The 19,066-nt window shown below is 40.6% G+C and overlaps 1 protein-coding gene across 3 annotated transcripts in view; it reads right to left on the bottom strand.

Moving 5' to 3' along the window:
* The window catches only part of LOC124288171, a 99,718-nt gene that overhangs the window by 10,516 nt on the left and 70,136 nt on the right, over positions 1-19,066 (bottom strand). Inside the window, exons 3-7 of one of the 3 annotated variants that reach the window (XM_046724754.1) lie at positions 18,486-18,660; positions 18,000-18,282; positions 17,596-17,700; positions 16,771-17,010; positions 15,712-16,098 (exon numbers count right to left, since the gene is read on the bottom strand). In XM_046724754.1, coding sequence (XP_046580710.1) covers positions 15,781-16,098; positions 16,771-17,010; positions 17,596-17,700; positions 18,000-18,282; positions 18,486-18,660 — 1,121 coding nt within the window. In that variant the 3' untranslated portion in view covers positions 15,712-15,780. Of the gene's footprint in view, positions 1-15,711; positions 16,099-16,770; positions 17,011-17,595; positions 17,701-17,999; positions 18,283-18,485; positions 18,661-19,066 lie in introns of those variants that run through there. The other 2 variants (XM_046724753.1, XM_046724752.1) reach the window with 2 other exon arrangements.

Here is a 19,066-nt window from a genome sequence, read left to right as displayed (position 1 = left end):
TATGGTAGCAATATCCCCACCAATATCATGGCGTGGGACACCAGAAATGGGTTTCACACATTGTACCCATGTGGGGAATCAGCCCGTGGGATGGCGAACGCTTTAACCACTCAGGGCTACCCCACCGACCAGGCTGCTTTTTAAGACGTTATGATATGCTTAACTGTCCACCACCCACAAATAAAATAAGGAAACGGATGCAATGATTGTGAAGGTGTCACGAGGCGCTAAAATGTTGTAATATGAATTTCGGTCGTGTAGATCTTTATATGTTGTGTGATCTATACATGGTATCCTCCCCGCCGATATCACTAGAATATTGTTGCAAGAGGTGTAAAACCATACTCAGTCACTTTGGTGTTTGTATCATGTTGAGCGACACATATATCGGCCCTTTGATTGCACACCGTTGACTAAATTTCGCGGGTATTGTATGCTCGGGACGGGTCACGGCACTTAACGGTTCAGTCCAATGTCGTTGAGGAACGAACAGATTTAGATTCACTCTTGCCAATCAATTTTTCCTTTCTGGTTGATCCATATTTAAGTTTACGCCATGTAAGAAGTCCAAACTGTTATTAAATTTCAACGTTAACGATGGTATGTTACATGTGACATTTCCGAGTCTTGATCCTGGGCCTCTGTCCCTTTTCTTTACTTCGTTCGCAAATAACGCTCCGCACAGTGGATTCAAGCTGGGGCCGATTGGTAAATGACGTTAACGGCGCGCATACATTCCCAAATTTATTATCCTTGAATGTTGTTTATTTTCTTCATACAAGCTAGTAACAAGTTAACTTCTCACAATTAGTAGTGAAATACGGCACATCAAAACATGCTGGTTCAATGATAATCAGTACAGTTATTGAGGCTACCTACCTATAAAATGCTATCAATAACGCCAAAGAGGTGATACATAAAAATTCATAAAAAATATGTTATCAATTTATACCATGTAGGATGATCTAAGGAACTAGATCTAAAATGTGGAATTTTATAAATTGTAATTGCTGCGTCGCATGCTGTAGGTAAATAACACTATACTCAAATGTTTTAAAAGTTTCTGGAGCTACGATCTACGATAATATGCAAACAACAGCATTGGTACGCTGGATCATTAGCGTGAAGGCAGTAGTATGTGCAAAACGCGGTAACACGTGAAACGTGGTTTATGCCGTGCAACATCAACACTCAGCATAATAAATCGGATGTCACAAGGGATGATTAGGCAAGTAAAATTCCCCTGCCATTTGTTACAAACAGCAAGGTGCCTTACGTTGACTTTAATCGGCCAAATCTTTGCAGGTCGAAGCACGGCGAAAAGCGAAAAGCAACCAGAAATGCTTGAGAAATCTCACCTATCGTAAATTTTGTATTTTTCACAAATGCCATTTGGCTGTATTGGGAAATGCGAATATTAGTAGAACATAAATCTAGACCAAAGTACAGGTGAACAGTTAGCATTTTGTCAAGTCACCATGGGCAGGAATGTAGAAGCCTTCTAGTCAGTGGCGTCGCATTGATCAAAGAAGTTAAAAGCCTATGTCCATGCCGTCCCAATATCGGACCCCAACACCTCTTCTTCATTTGAGCAATATTTATCAGATTTTTCTCTTATTAACACTTTCCCTTCCATAAGTCCCCAAACATTTATTTGATTTGTGCTCTGGCTATAGTTTTCGGCTCTTCAGAATCAATAAATGTTTGTAATTATAATATCCCAAAATCTAGTTCTTGTGGAATGCTTTAGAAATCTTGATGTTTTGGGTCGCTTGTCCTGCTGGGAAAATCCAAACATTCTTTGAGGTAGAACGACAGTGGAGTAGATTTCGAGTAAATGTCCCTCGAGAATATCTCGTGTACCGTTCACTGTTCATATTCCTTCAATAATAATATTGTAGAGGGCTTTTTCTGCCCTCCACCACAAGATATATGCTCACCCAATAATGTTAAATTTCGGACTCTGTACTTTTCTTTTAGTTTTGGATACAAAGGTTTTCATAGTTTGTTTGGTCCAGAATTTCAGTGTAATAGGGAACAGCCACACAGAACTTTCATCCGAGGAAAAATCACATTGTCCTAGTTAAGATTTCTATGTTGCAAGCACAGTTCAACCTTTCTGCTCCTTTTGTTCAGGTTTCATTAAGGATCGGTGTGATGGAATTCTCGACTTTTTCAGCTAATCGCATTGCATGCAGTCTAAGTTCTTAATTATCTCCTTTACAAATGTTTCTCACAGTCCCTCTCTATCAATCATATCCAGCCTTTTAAGTTTCGTAAACTCCTGTTTGTTTTACAAACAAGAATACAAAGCTGCCTCCTGTCACCGATAGTCCATTTTCTAACCTCCCTGGTGCCTCCCTTGGTGCCTACAATGCTATATCCATTTGTACCACTTTTCAAACACGATATCGAAAGGACAAAGGGATGTGTCTGTTCTACTTGAAATCACTTTTAGCTGATCTTGATGTCCTTTGTTATAATACTCTTAAAACTCAACTTCCTCCTCTCTCTAAATCATCCATACTGAGGATCACTGAAAATGTCGTCTCGTAAGCAAGTAAACAAAGGGGAATAACTCTTCACAAACTAATGAAAAGGATTAACGGAGTTGTCTCTCTTGAATGAAACCAAGCACCTTGATAGCTGGTCAAGGTTGTTTATACTTAGAAATCCAATTAAACATATTCCTAAAAATTCCCATAATTTCTGGTCATACCTTGTTACCTTTAAAACCACCCACCCACCCTCCCTCTCTCTCTCCCTCTCTCTCTCTCTCTCTCTCTCTCTCTCTCTCTCATCTCCTCAACAACATTCTCCTGTGTATATCTGATATGATCAATCCGACATCGTTGTAATATGACCTTTCCAAATCTGCATGGGTTGTTGGTTGGTTTGTTCTTTTATGCCACACTCCAGCAATATGGAGGCGGCCTGTAAATAATCGGCAGTCTGGACCAGATACAATCCAGTGATCAACATCATGAGCATAAATCTACGCAATTGATACGATGACATGTGTTCAACTAAGTCAGCGAGCCTCCGAATTGCACCCGATCCCGTAGGTCGCCACTCTAAGAAAGCATGAGTTACTGAAGACCAATTTTAACCTGGATCTTGGTTCCAAATCCGTACTGACGACAGGTACGTAAATACTTTCACCCAGTAGTTGGTTAACTATCATATAATTCCTTAATACCTTGGTGTGCCTTTTAATGAATAAATTAGATGTAAAATGTTTGTTATTGTTTTACGCCGCACCTACGTCAGTCTGAAGACCTATTCTAACCCGGTTGTCTCTCTATGGTTTAAGAAGTAGTGTGACAGTGTCAAGCTGGCTTGGTGCTGAAACATCAGCTGTTGTGTTATCCGTTATGCCAACCAGCGACAAAGGTCTATTGGCTTGAAAGATCATTGAATTGTCCCAAAATATATAAAAATATGTGGATGCGTCGAAGATAAATTATTCAGTACCTGGAGATAGGAATTAGAATCAGAAACAGACAATAAACTGTCGTTCAACGTGTATTAAACTATTCTTGGTCTTCAACTATGGCTATGGAGCGATTGCGTGCGCTATACGATATAAGTTTTGTTTCTTTTCATTGGGGCGAAGTACGGCAATCCTACTTTGCCATCGTCTTCTTCGATCCATCAGTTAATATGAACGGTGAGAAATGCGTTTACACGTTCTTGTCACTCTTGTGAATCTCCATCTTGATAAACTAGTTGAGCCTCAAACTTTTTTTCTGTTTTATACAGCGTTGTTTTAAGAAAGGTTAATTAGCCTCCGCATCGAGCATTCATCAACGGGAGATAATCGACAGACGCCAAGGACAAAAAGAAGGCCTTGGTGTTGGCGGAATCTAGTGTTTTTTCTTCATTCTTAAGTACTTTCAGCAGCAGGCGGAACAAGAGAACAACGTCGATACGTGAATAGGCCTGGTTAGATCTAGTTGTCTTTCGTCCTTTTATGAAGTCTTGTGCTGGCACAGTGAGTGAGTGAATGAGTGTGTTCAGTTTTACGCCGCACTCAGCGCAATATTCCAGCTATATGGCGGCGGTCTGTAAATAATCGAGTCTGACCAGACAATCCAGTGATCAACAGCATGAGCATCGATCTGCACAATTGGGAACCGATGACATGTGTCAACCAAGTCAGCGAGCCTCCGACCACCTCGACCCGTTGGTCGCCTCTTACGACAAGCATGGGGTTACTGAAGGTTCATTCTAACCTGGACCTTCACGGGTGTAAAGGGTACAAGCGTGAACACGGGAGCCATCTTCCAAACGTTTATAGGCCTTGGTGGTTAAATCTAGTTGTTTTCGTCCTTTTGTGAAGTCTTGCAGGCGTGAACAATGGTTTTTCATCGTCCAAACGTTGATATTGCTAATGTGTGGTCATGGCTGATTTCTCCTCGGTTTTATACCGGACGTACAGGCGGCATATGGAACAGCTTGGCTCTTACGGTCCAACAAACCACAACATGGTCAACAAGTCAGGAAATGAAGCATGGTAAACAGTGGAGCAACATTTCCGTTGCCACCATGAGACGTATCAGTCAGTCCTTCCGTAGCGTCTTTATGCATGTACAGGCTAATGCCTGTATCACAAAATATTACATAAAACGTAGCCCGTCAAGATACCCAGCATACCTGAAACGTGACTTTAGAAACACAAATATGGCGGACACTTTAACTAAGGCGGTGACATTTTTCTATAATACACAAACGATTTCGAGAAATTTCGATTTACGGAGACGCAATCTGAAGTCTGATTTTCAGTAATAATTTTGGATTTCTTTGAATAAAATCATACATTGCCATGTTGTGAATAAACCTGATTCTTTACTGTAATTGGTGTCTTAGCCCCGACTCCCTCAAAATGCAGCCGACGAATTCGAAGCCATTTCCACTTCCTCAGTCTGGTCCCCTTTCCAGAGTTCTCCGTAGTACCAACCGGGATGATTGACTGAGATAGAAGGGGACGCCGCAAGCGAAAACGTCCATTTGATTTTCAGCGTTTAACATAAAACATAAATGTCCCGCAATCAGCCAGGTTACCAACATTGATGCTCTACTTCATCGCCGTTTATAAGTCTAGGCTACTAAAGCTCATACTTCTACACAGGAATGCCATGTCGTAATTGCTATTTTGATAAAAGTAACACACGAATTTACCTTGAATTTCCAGGATTAGGATTCGTCAACAGCATTCAGCTAATCGCGCGACGACCAACAAATTGGAAAGGTCAGGACAAGTCGCGAAGTTGATAACATGTCATCCAAACCCGGTTGCATGGGCTATCGTCGTTCATAATACCTATCACTGACTGTCTGGCCAAACTTTAATTATTTTCAGATCGGTTGCTTGAAATATTGCCGCTTGCGACGTTAAAGAACTACAACAAAGAGATAGAGAAGGATATTGTCAGAGTGAACAAGAATAAAATTACCATAGTGATCTTGAAAATCGTGCTCTTGTCCATCGATTACTTACCTGCGGCTTGACATACTGCGTACCGCGCATTCCAGATCCCCAGGATACAGATCGCAGCAATTCTATGTGCTATCATCTTCTGTAGTCAGGCAAGTAATGAGAAAATCCTGTTTGTGTGGACCTGAAGTAATACCTACACCAATCAGAGCGTCTCGTTAAGGCAATCTGTTGGCTAGGAAAACAGAATGGAGATATTGATCACAAAGGGCAGAAGAAAATGTGTTTGAATTTTAGTGAATGTAAATAGCCTAATGGCAAAGCACTGTTTATTTCCGTTTCCACATATTATTTTAAAAATACATGTAACTATAGTTTCTAGGGACTATTAGAATTACACAAAAAATGTTGACAGTTCACTCAGTTGTAAATCGTATGTATTTGCAGTAAATATTCCATAACGCCAAAACATATTAATGACAACTCTATTTGCTTCGTTGCGAACATATAGGGCCTGTCATTATCGTTTCTAGAGTAATAAAATATGTATGCACCCAGCTTCCATGTGTGTTCATAGAAAATTTCAAGATATTGACATAGATAAAATGTTCCTTTCGCAATGCTCAAATATTTAATCCTCAAACTGTCATTACGAGGACAGATCAACGGAACTCGCGATCGTTGTTAACTTCCTTTAAACAAACATTTTTTACAGTGTGAACATAACCTCTCTCGTACAAAAAATATTTTCACAGCCGTGACTCAGTATGTGGATTATGCGATTATGACAAGGAATTTACTTGGGCGTTTGTAGAAATACCTGACCTCGCAAAGATCCGGGTTAGAATTGGTCTTCAACAACCCATGCGAAACGATGACAGAGCATGTGTTTATGAACCACTATAAAGAATAGTGGTGATACTCATTGTTGTTCGCTGTATGGGTGAACGTATATAAAGGTCATAAACATATGCTAAGTCTAGTCATTTGTTCAATCTGAAATAAATTCGGGAACGTATGGTGTATGAAGTCAAAATGGAATTCGGTGTAGGCCATCATTCTTGTCACTGTGGTATCAAATATGGAAACTTCCTCCATATTGCTACTATAGCTTCAAAGCTTCTTGAAAGTTTTAATTGAGGCCTGGAATGTTGAAACACTGTAATGACTTAATGTTGCAATCTGAGAAGAATACAACAAAACGTGATTACTTCAACAATGCCGGAAAGTATGGGCCCCATCACTACCCCACAATCTCTGATTGTCCCAATAGTTTTAAACAATGGCTGTTGTGGATTGTATTGAGTCCCGTGAAGATTCAAGGCTAGAATTGCCCTCGCGCTAAACCTGTATAAGCCAAGATAAGCAATTAATTGGACCGGGTGGTCAGACTTGTTGGACTTGGTTAACATGTGTGTCATCGTATTCCAACTGAGTAGAGTTACGTTCATAATAAGTTGATCACTGGATCATTCCGTCCAGACTCGATTATTTCATAGATCGCTGCCATATAACTGCTATACTGATGAGTGCGCGTAAAACAACAAAAACAAACAAAAACTTTAGATAACTGGCTGAATATTAGTTTGACACAGTTCTGGTTAAAAACTTAAGCTTCCAATGGTTCGTAATATCTCAGGTTTAATCCAGGGTGCATACATATATTTATGGTTTCCAAATTGAGACAAATAATGGTTTGAAAACTGAAATGATATGAATTAAGTACAGCATTTGTTGATTACATTATTAGATGATCCAGCTGCAAAAAGGCGTCTAAGCACTGTGCGTTGTTTTCTTTGCTTTTTATCGAATACTTCTTGTGGATATGGTGCTGGTTTCCGTCACGTTTATGTGTTGAATGGGATTTCGAGAGATACTGGAGACTGATATTTCTCTCTGGGTTTGATTTCAAAGAAAGATCATATGACACCAGCTTTATTTGGTTCTATCTTGAAATATAATTATAATGCAAGAACAATCGCATTTCAGATCGGCGAATTGGTTGATATTTGCACCCAGAAACTATTCTCTTGTTTCACTAACCCCCGAATGCGATAAGTTTTAAATATGGATTAACTCCACCACTTTGAACTAATACTTGCATCTCTAATTGTTCGTGACAGAACAAAGAAGATTTGTGACCACAGGACTGTTGAATACCGTATGAGAATGTGCAAGATGGTAATATGTTTGGCTTTGTTTGCCTGTGTTTTCGTTTTTACAGTATCGTCCCAATCAGTATTCTTTTCCTCGTGATACCTTTTACCGGGAAATGCACTGGTGATAAAAAACAAACAGACTAACTCAGTGGCATAAGCGACCTTCAATTATAGTTTTGCGATCTATGTATATAATTCATCGACCCCTCATCTGTCAATAAAAACGCTATAAATGGTAGCTACAAATACAGTACAACCAGAAATTATTGAATTTTCAGCATTGTCAGATTGTTCTTCTGGACATCTTCCTTTTCATAGTGCTCAACATTTATTGATTTAGGTTATATTACATGGCCTAATAATAAACAGATGCTTGGGTCCGAAATCCAGGTTTCGTGACGATGTAACGATAGCTTTGGGTCGTTGTCCTGCTGGAAAATCCAAAATCTTCATAGAATACTAGAAAGCAGAAGGGGAGTAATAATCCTTCGAGACACTCAGGTAATACTTCACAATTTCATATTCCTCAGATAGTGTTGCTCTCAACACAGATATGCCTACCCACACGTTAAATTTCGGACTGTATATGCTGATAATAGTAGCCAGTTTAGTTTGGTCCGTACCCCCAGTGTATTAGAAACAGCTACACACAGAACTTTCATCTGCGTTCCATCCGTCCGTTTGCAAACTTTACGTTGTAAGCACCAGTTCAACCTTCGCCCTTTGTTCGGTAGGCTCTTCATGATCTGTGATGGAATTCCTCGACTTTTCTGCCAACCCATTGCATGCAGCACAGTTCTAATTGTCTCCCTTACTAAACAGCCACAGTTCATCTATCAATCATATCCAGCCTTAAGTTTTCTAAACTCCTTCTGTTTGTTTTGTTCAACAAGAATAAGCCGCCTCCTGTCAACACCGACAGTCCATATTCTGGGCCTACCTGCGCCTCCCTGGTGCTCACAATGCCATATCCATTTGCAAATACTTTTCAAACACGATAAACAGTGGCCAAAGGGATGCCCGGTCTACTTGAAATCACTTTAGTTGATCTGATGTCCTTGTTATAATAATTCTAAAATCAACTTCCTCTTCTAAATCATCCATACTCGAGGATCACTGAAAATGTCGTCTCCTAGCAAGTAAACAAAGGGGATAACTCTTCAAAACTAATGAAAAAGGATTAACGGAGTTGTCTCTCTTGAATGAAACCAAGCACTTGGATAGCTGGTCAAGGTTGCTTATACTCAGAAAAGGAGCGATTATTGAACTGTGCTTACAGCATAGAAATTTTAACTGGGACAATGTGATTTTACTCAGATGAAAGTTCTGTGTGGTTGTTTCCCTAATACACTGAAATTCTGACCAAACAAACTGAAAAACCTCTGTATCAGTTGTATTTAACGTGTGGGCGGTATGACATCTGTGTTAGGGACAACGCCCTCTGGTGTATTCGAAGGAATATGAACAGTGAGCGGTACACAGATTGAGCTCCTCAAAGGGACATTTAATCTAATCTGCTCACGTGTTCTATAGAAATGTTTGATTTGTCAGCAGGACAACGACCCAAAACATCGTTCAAAGCATTCACAGGCCTGGTTTCGGACCCAAAATATGACATTATTAGATTGGCTAAGCTATAGCCCTGACCTAAATCCAATAGAAAAATGTTTGGGGACTTATAAGGAAGGAAAAGTGTCAAGAAGAACAATCTGACAAATATTGCTGAAATGAAAGAAGAATGTATCTAACAGGGATTAACCAAACATGATGGTGTGCATGAAAGTATTAACAACATCAGTGGACATTTGTAATTAATACAGTAACAACTGGAGGAAGCCAGATGTACGTGAGGCCGTACGGAATATACAGAGCTAATAAGATTAATTAGAGATGTTGCATCTATTGCTTTGTTATTTTATTAATTTATTGTAGGCAGACAGAACGTGGTAACTTTGGTCTCCGTTGACTGAGGAGTTGTGGGTCAGCGCATTTATACTGCTTCTGGAACTTAACGTTTGGTGAAGTCATTGAGGCTGTATGATAAGATTTGTGCATTGTCAAATTGGATGTAATGAGGGGCAGGTGATAATGTTGTCTCAGATTGTGATTGTCAGTCTTCAGGTTAATATAACTTGTTGTTTGACGTTTTCCTGCCATGGATTTTAGGTGGGTTTTGGAGGCGTAAAACTCTTGAAGTAGGTGCAGGCCTGTCGCTTCAGGAGATGTGGTGGGGAGTTGTTCCTATTCAGGGGAGAGAGATGAAGATAAGCGCTGGTTTGGATTTGGTGGTACCCGGTTTACGTGCTGGTTGTAGGGTGGTATTATTGATTTTGTTTACAGCTTTGGCTGGTAGTGGTTGAACTGGGCGAATGCACATGGAAGGCGCAGAATGTCTTCGGTAGGAATGGTAGAGGAGAGACTGGTGACTCGTCTGGCGAGATCGAGATCATGCTCCCTGCTTTACAACGGTGAAAGAATCTACCGTGAAACACCTTTGATGTGTCGACCTTACGGTTGTTTTGAAGGCTATGTTTGGCTTATGTTTTCTTAATTTATCATTTTCGGTAATGTTTTCAAATAACTGGAAGTATTTACGTAGGTCGCTTCAACGTCGACACAACCGTGTTGCCTGTAGTATTGTTATTCACCATCTTCTCAAATACCAATCAAACAAATCTGCAAATGGAATAGCCATTGATGCAGAATTTGGAGTTGAACAAATGGATCTACAAGACTCCGAGGAGGATATTTGATGCAGATAGTGCTTACGTTAATCATTAAGCACTAATTAAGTGGAGTAATGGACCTCCTCATGCAATGTCCATCTGATGTTTTGGTAAACAGATCGGTAAAGGTTATTCGATGATGTTGGTTTACTATGCTTGACAGGATGTATGGAACGAGATTGGTATGGTAGATCCCAGTCTTGAAATTTGTATGTGTTACCACACATTGAACAAATATATAGGGGATAGTATTTGTGGCATTTGTTTTAAACGTTTGTATAAACAGTGTGTGCTTTCAAACACTGTCACAATAGTTCTTTCATACACGCATAGTCCAGATCACACGTCTAGTTAGAGTCTAGCTATCCCACGCGCCAATAGGATGGGCACATGTGTCACCAATCTTGATAGGTGACAATGAGTCAGTCCTATGAACGCTGTTAGCAAAGTGGTTCCACTACACATTATCCCACTTTCTCAATCTGATCAAGAGGAAAAGGGCCATATCAGCAAACTTCTTGAATACTTCATCCTCTTTGCAGATGGTAACTAGATCTAGATGTAGATCTTCCTCCACACTGCCTCAACATGAATACGTCGACGTCACAGATGCAGGACACCACGTCGTGGTTGTGCCGAGTTATTCCAGTCTTGATCACATGGTCGTCGAACGCGTGAAAGGTACCCTTGCATTGCTGAATTGCACATCACCAGAAAGAAGTATATTTTTTACATCCGGTTCAGATTATACCTGTCTCGACCATCTATATATATAATTATATCAGTTCAGTACCACTTTTGCTAATGCACAAGTTGCCGTATCTTTCTTACCGTACACGTGGCGGTAGTCATAATAGACTAGGTTCATAGGCCAGCAACATCTGGAAACAATCAGTGCACCATGCATCCATGGTCAAACAAAAAGTCCAGTCAAGATTACACCAGTATAAACAGGAAACTGTAAGCAAACACCAACTATGCGCAGCGTCGTCACAGTATTGGCATCCGTATGTCCTCAATAATGGACACTACAAGTGTAAATCAATGCCAGTTGTTAGGTGAGGTGGGCCTTCTTTCTCCCAGGTGGTGATAGGGGATCCCAGGGGATCCGAAAGGACCCCAGAGGATCCTTAACTTAGGCGACGTGTGTGGGAATCTCTCATGCAGACAATGCCTTTTGGGGCATATTTATGGTTTACCAATGTATTGGGTGTTTTTAGTTTCAACCGTACCGAAACCTGAAACTTTACTCATAAGTGGAGCTGAACATTACGTACATTTAAGCCATACTCTAAAGCCATGCTTTTTCCTCTCACAGTAAACACCATATCCTGAGACACCACAGAATCGATGAACGGCATATACTTTTGCCCACAATGACAACAGACGGTGATAGAAAGGTTGGAATCCGAGTTTATATGAACACATATTTTGTGGAATCTACACTGCAATTTGTGTATCCACGTATTTACTTTCTACATATTTTGCTTTATATCTTACCATCTCTGGAACTATCAAATGATGACATCAATATTTGTTCAGTAACTGACTTTGTTTAAAAACCACGTATCCAGGCGACCTACCATCTCGATGTTTACCCAATTTAAATGTATAACACACAAAGGAAAGGTTTACTATGGGAATATGTCCAGATGAATAATGAGACAAAACAAGGAACTATCTTATGAAAGTGTTCAGTAGCCCCTTTTGATAGTGTAAATATGGGAATATATAGATGAAAAAATGGCTGCTTTTCTCACTCATTAGTATTGCCACCATACTCTTCAATGCACCAGCTAAAACGATGTAAGCCCTGTAAGTCCTCAGCTTGAAACATTGGATCGTATCATGTGGATGTGGATATGGTACTCAACCCAAAATAATCAGATTCATCACGAAATGTGCACCAATTGTGTAATTTCTTGTCGTAGGCACTTAAGTTGAATATTTGGGGTTTCTTGGGGTTTACTATGACTTTTATCTCGAAGTTACACGGAGAACCACTTATTCAAACTGATAGCATGTGTACATATGGTGTTTAGTACAATACATACCAGTATAAACACCTCGTTTTGCCCATTTTGCTCTTGTCGCACAATGGGGGTGGTCTAATAAAACCATTCTACTTAATCATTATATACACTGTAGGTCAGGGGAAACTGTATCATGAAGACCTTCGGTGCTTGCAGTATCGAAGGGCATATACCTCTTTGCAACAGCCCATAACAGAAAAAAAATATGTGTGTCGACATGTTGTCCCCAATTTTCTGTAATCTTCGATACATTTCTTTTTTTCAATTTAAACATGTACAATGTACAAAGAAACTGTTGTATAATGGTCAAACTAACTGAAAATTGCTCAACAAATTCATTTATAGGAAGTAATTTCATCCCTTACGGATGCTATTCTTTGTCATTGTGTCGAAAGTTACTCAAAGAAAGGTTTGTTTTAAGCCTGTAATCTACGGGACTGTCCTGCTGTCAATATTACACTGCCTGCCGATGTCTCCACCCTGTGCATGCAATAGACGACAGATATACATTAACCTCATGGCCTGATTAGAGTCAAGTAACACATGATTTTAATATGACAAGGTAAAGAAAGTCAAGGTGTAATTTTCGTGATGTAATTTTCGTTACCACATTTAAGACCTTGTATCCAAGTCCTTGTTTTATGGTGGTAAGCATGGCTGGGATGTTTCCCTGTACAAATGGGAGTTACATCCCTTTGTGAAAATCGCGGTTTAGAGCGCCCATTGCACTTTGACGTCAAGAAGACGACTTTGAAAACGTCAAATGACAGAAGGTGTTATCTGATTGACTGTCGACCAAAGAAAAGGTATGTATACTTGTCAGTGTATATGTGTATACCATCATAGTATGTTGTTCATACATAAATTCCTTCCCTGCTCGTATATTTTGGAAATATTAGACAGTGCAGCAAATACACTGATGGTAACGTGATTACAGACGACTGGACTTTTGAAACAAACTTACATCCACACTGTTGAAAGATTATTGATGAAGGTTCCTTGGATGTGATTTCGTTTTGCCCTTTATGCAAAGGATTTTATGTTTTTCATATATGCGGTATAAAGAGGACATTTATTTACATTGAGACAGTGTCTCAAAGTAGTGGTAACGAAGATTACAAATATTGCAGAATTAGATATTTCCTTCAAATTCCGAAGCTATAGAGAAACGTAAATCAATGTTTTCAAGACTGGCAGAGTTGTCTGTTCGACAAAAGAAGTCTGTCATCCAAGATGCCGAGGAATTGTTTAAATGGGGAACGGAGAACCACAAAAGCTGCTCCTATCTGTTCGTCAACAGTGACGAGATTGCTGCTGTCAAGGAGGAACTTCAGGAACTGACTAAGACCACAGTCCCCTTGAAAGGAACCATGAAGATTCATGCAATCATTGGAACATCAAAGGGAAACATAATGGCAAGAACCACATCTTGCTACTGTTCCATGTGTCCGGATGGTAATTACCACACTGATTGGTTGCCCTCCTCTATCTTGAAGCCCACTGCTCCTCGACCGGATGTTGTTACACCAGAGCCTTGTGTAGAACCTTCAGTAGAACCACCGGTAGAACGTACAGCAGAATCGTCGACAGAATCTTCATCAGAACATCCAGCAGATCTGGAACACATTGATCCTGAGCAGAAGCAAGCTCCTGCTACACATCAACCCCGCACAGTCGTACCTACCAGTGGTGACTTCATTGCTGCTGTGTACCAAGGCAATTGGTATCTTGGAGTGGTCAAAGAGGTGGACCCGGATGACAGTGATTGTCATTTCAAATGGCCAAGACGTTCGGATGAAATCTGGGTGTCATTTGAGGATATTCTTTGCACAGTTCAGCCCTCTCAAGCCACTGGTCGTTATCGGCGCGCTTTCAAACTAACAGCGCATGATGAAGCACACATTACCATGGGTTTCAGAAATGTGTTGTAATTTACGACACCATTCCACAAGCAGTTAATTTGACAATTTCAGGATATTTAACAGAGCCATGTAGCTGTTCTTTTCAGTATGATTCGTTAGTTACTTGATTACACGTTCCTCGCGTTGTCTCGTTGTATTTCAGAAACCTGGAATTTTCGTTACTAATAGTTGTAATCTACAAGACATTTTCAGAATGGTCGACAAATTGTTATCTTCATTATTCTGTATTTGATTCTTAAACAATGTTTCTGTGGCAATGTTGGTATTTAGCCTTATATAAAAGTTTGTTTGGTAGATATATGTAAGCTAGGGCTAATTGAATTGAAAGTGATGTTATCCTTGCACACAAGTTCTTGAGAACACAAGTTATTGTTTTAAAGAAAGCTGTGTCCTATCTCTGATGACAGAACACATACTGACCGTGACTATTCATATCACCTGACTCCCGGCAGTAATGAACAATATAACATCATGTGTGTACTTGCTTTCTGCAGAAACTACTGGCATGTGTATGTAATCTATGTGCATAACGTAGATTACATTGTGAAAAATGAGGGGTCAAGTTTAACCGACCACACAGAATTTACTTTTAGAGTTTGAGTCCTGAAAATTCACATGTTAACTCTTAGGATGGTGTACTTACACCATCTTAATTTAAAAAATAAAATATTGAAGTTGACTTTTCAACAGTTTGTCATGTTTGATGGTGCACATTTCGTGAGAATTGGGTTTCTTCTATTTATCTGTTTATGGATGTTGTATTTAGTTGCCATTAAACTTTTACCACATGATGGCATTGCTTTACTTTGATGCTGCCTTTAGCAACACTGCAGTAATGTTACAGCATGGGTAACCAGAAATCAGCTTGACATTATGTTTGGACACCGGTCTTCATCATGATGGGTGACCAGCTGCCACACTGACCCCATCCAATATACATGAAACTCGATGTGATAGAGTATGTATAGGAGGTTGTGTTGTATACTGGAATATAAGATATACTAAAATGTGATGTACGTCTGTGTCTTATAACCCATCGGAATCAGGTCATTAACCCTAGATGGTGTAACTAGAAGCAGCTCATTAACCCTAGATGGTGTAACTAGCAGTAGGTCATTAAACCTAGTTGGTGGCATCAGAAGTAGGTCATTAACCCTAGATAATATAAATAGAAGCAGGTCATTAACCATATTTGGTAGCATCAGAAGCTGGTCATCAACCCTAGTTGGTGCCACCAGAGCCAGATCATTGACCTTAACCCTGGTGCCACGACACCAACTGTTGTTGACCCAACTGAATCAGGGTGTTCGTGCTGTGACAGGCAACGATGTAGATCGGGTCATATTCGTAATTATGGAAACAGTGAACATTTAGTTGACACGGAAAATGTAACTAATACTGGTCAATCACTTGGAATTGTCTCAACAAAATTCATGCAAAAGAGTAAACCAATTTATTATATTACATGTCTAAATTTCTTAGGTAGTTTAAATACATTTCACATCACCCCACCAGACTGGGAGAGGTATTTCTTCGGAGTGAGTCCACATAGATCCACTCCATGGCACGGTACGGAGCCAACAGCTTGCAGTAGTACATGCCAGCGAAAGATGGGATGGTGTAGTCGGCAGCTGTCACTAGAGAGGCAGAAGTTACCTCCAGCGCATTCCCTGTTTCCTTCAGTCCCAAGGTCCGTCCCACCCATTGGATGCCAGTGCTAAGTTTGACGTCATCTTTGAAAACCAGTTTCCTCACTGCACGTTTCTGGTAGCGTGTCCTAGCCACACTAGAGGAAGAGCTGAGAGCCAGCTGGAATGCAGCCTGTGGGAAGAGGATCAACAGTCAACTACAACAATCTCCTTATACTGACAACCTTGTACAACAATCTCCATACAGTGACACACAGTGTACTACAATCTCCTAACAGTGACACCATGTACAAATATCTCCATACAGTAACAACCATGTACAACAATCTCCATACAGTGGCACACCAAAAACAATCTCCATACGTGCCACTGTACAACAATCTCTATACAGTAACACTGTACAACAATCTTCATACAGTGACACACAGTGTACAACAATCTCCATACCGTTCCACTGTACAATCTCTATACAGTAACACTGTACAACAATCTCCATACAGTGACACACCATGTACAACAATCTCCATACAGTGACACACACTATACAACAATCTCCATACAGTGACACCATGTATTACAATACACATACAGGGGAGAGAAACGGTGGTATTTCTTGTTATGCCAGAGTTTGCAACTGAGGACACTTCCAACAGTTCTGTGTACTGTAATGACATGTGGAATATCTTGTGTCTTGATATTGATATAGATATTTGGCCGAACATTGTTGTCAAAGTGCACGAAGAAGTCGAATTTAGATTCAGCTAGATGAGCGACATGAGATGTACATGTAGTAGGGCGGGGTCAAGCTCTTTGGTCATGTGGCGCAAGGACATAAGTCTCTCACCTTGTTGATGTCCTTGCATGTGATGGTCGGACCAGGTCCGGCCTTGACCTCCGACATAGATTTTACGACTGCCTCGCGTGTCTTCATCTTGGCCTCGAGTTGATCTGGTGAAGCTTTGTTTGTGGAGACATCCAGGGGGTTGAGAGGCAGGGACACGTGGGTGACGGTGTCGACGATGTTGGTGCCTGTGTCTGCCCTGGCCTTCAAAAACGCAGGCTCACCCTCCTCCTTGCTAGTTATCTGTTATACACAGGTAGACAGCAGATGACCTCTGTGTGCTGTGCAGTGATATACAACAGTTGACCTATCTTTGTTATACACGGATATACAGCATTTAACTATTTGTGTTGTACACAGATATAGAACAGTTGACCTTTGAGTGTTATACACAGATAAACAACTGTTGACCTTTGTGTGTTATACACACATATACAGCAGTTGACCTTTGTGTGTTATACACTGATATACAACAGTGGACCTTTGTGTGTTACACACATATATACAACAGTTGACCTCCTCAATATGTCATACACGAATATACATGTATAAACTACCTTTACTGACCCTCATGACGAAGCATACAACTTTATTGATGACAACTTCTTCGACATATCGATTCTTACATCGTCATGGCACTGATGTGACACTTCACATTGTTAGCGGTGTAAGAATCTACATCCAAACGCCGCTCTGTGCATAAACATGATGTTGTCATCCATGAAGATGTATGCTTAGCTATTTACTCACGCACTTCTAACATGCTGATTCAGCATTTACTTATTGCCGATAAAGCCACAGACAAAGTGTTGATGACAGCCCGGTTACCTTCAGCGTCTTGGCGATGTCACCTAGCAACTGCTTCTGGGCTTGGATGGTCCAGCCGGACACATCCTGGTCATTCATGTCCAGAGTCTTGAGGGTGAGCAGTGGCTGTGATGAGAATGGGGATTGTGATGAGTTGGGTAACGTGTGTCATTTTGTTGGTTTTGTTTTCTGTATAAGGCTACATTAAGCAATATCCCCGACATATGATGGTGGTCTGTAAATAATCCAGTCTGGACGAGGATTCCCAGTGGCTGACATCATGAGCATCGATGACATTCATCAACCAAAGCCTGACCAACCAGTAGTGTATACCCTTGTTGGTTACGAAAGTTGCATGTTTAATGATTATAAGAAATAGTAGCCCTACTAGCCCATTTACAGGTTGTTTGTCTAACATCTCTTACTTTCATGATGCGGCTAGTAGCGTCATACGCCAGCTTGAGGGCGGCCTTGGCCTTCGTGACGTCGGTCTGCGGCTGCTGAAGCGTTGCAACCAGGAAGTTATTGCAGTGCTGCGCAATCACGTTGTGCGCTGTTGCTTCACTGACTTCTGCGGGAAGGTCGACCTTGAGGACCCCGGAGGGCATGGTGCCGGATGCGAACTGGGCGTGGTTGATGCCAGACATGATGACGACGGGAGTATGGTACATAGCGTTGGCGTTCTTGGCAACGTCGCTCTGCAACTCTCTGGAAAACACGTTGTGCACATAGCATAAAACAGTGTGGTAGGGTTGGGTTAATCATACACAAGTTGGTGAAAAGAGTTTAAGCGTAGAACGGGATTTCTGTCGTCTTTTCTTTCCATTAATGGTTCTGTTATATCATCTACATATTCGTCACAACGACTTTAGTGAAGAGGGTTGCGACAAGCAACTGAACCTTGAACTTACTGGAAGCTGTCAGCGATCCTGGTGATACGAGTGTTACCGTCCAGGTCGCCGGAGATAGTGAGGACAGGAAGAGGATACTGGGACAGGGGATTCCCCTTGGTGATGTAGGACGCCAGCAGCAGGATGCCCTTCAACTGTTTGGCATGAGACTTCCCATGGTTTCCAACAAAGACGCCTTTCAAGAGAGGGTATTGTATGTTTAATTTTTTTTCAAAAGTCTTTCAATCAAACAGAATTTTCATTGATCACTGCATAGTCAATTACTGATTTTCCAATTCGTTTCTGGGCAAACCGGCCCCATTTTAGGTTTGCTCACAATACCCACCATTGTCGACCACAATATGAGATTAAAATTGGTTTAATGTTTACCCTCTAAAAGGAGTTTGTTGCTGTTTAACTCTTGATTTAATGAGATACTTTTTACTCAAATGGAGATGTTTTGACAACATTCAAATCGCACAGAAAATATACTTGCTTATTTTCGAATGTTGTTGTTATTGTTGCAAATATGTAAACATTTTCCGCCGCGTGTGATCATCACGTTCATATGTCTGGGTGTGATTCTACCAACAGCAGATTGA

Source organism: Haliotis rubra, unplaced genomic scaffold (genome assembly GCF_003918875.1).
Source record: "Haliotis rubra isolate DU_JTF1 unplaced genomic scaffold, ASM391887v1 Scf413, whole genome shotgun sequence".
Lineage (NCBI taxonomy): Eukaryota > Metazoa > Mollusca > Gastropoda > Lepetellida > Haliotidae > Haliotis > Haliotis rubra.
Note: the sequence above shows the minus strand (reverse complement) of the source record. Positions and strands in the feature narration are given on the sequence as shown.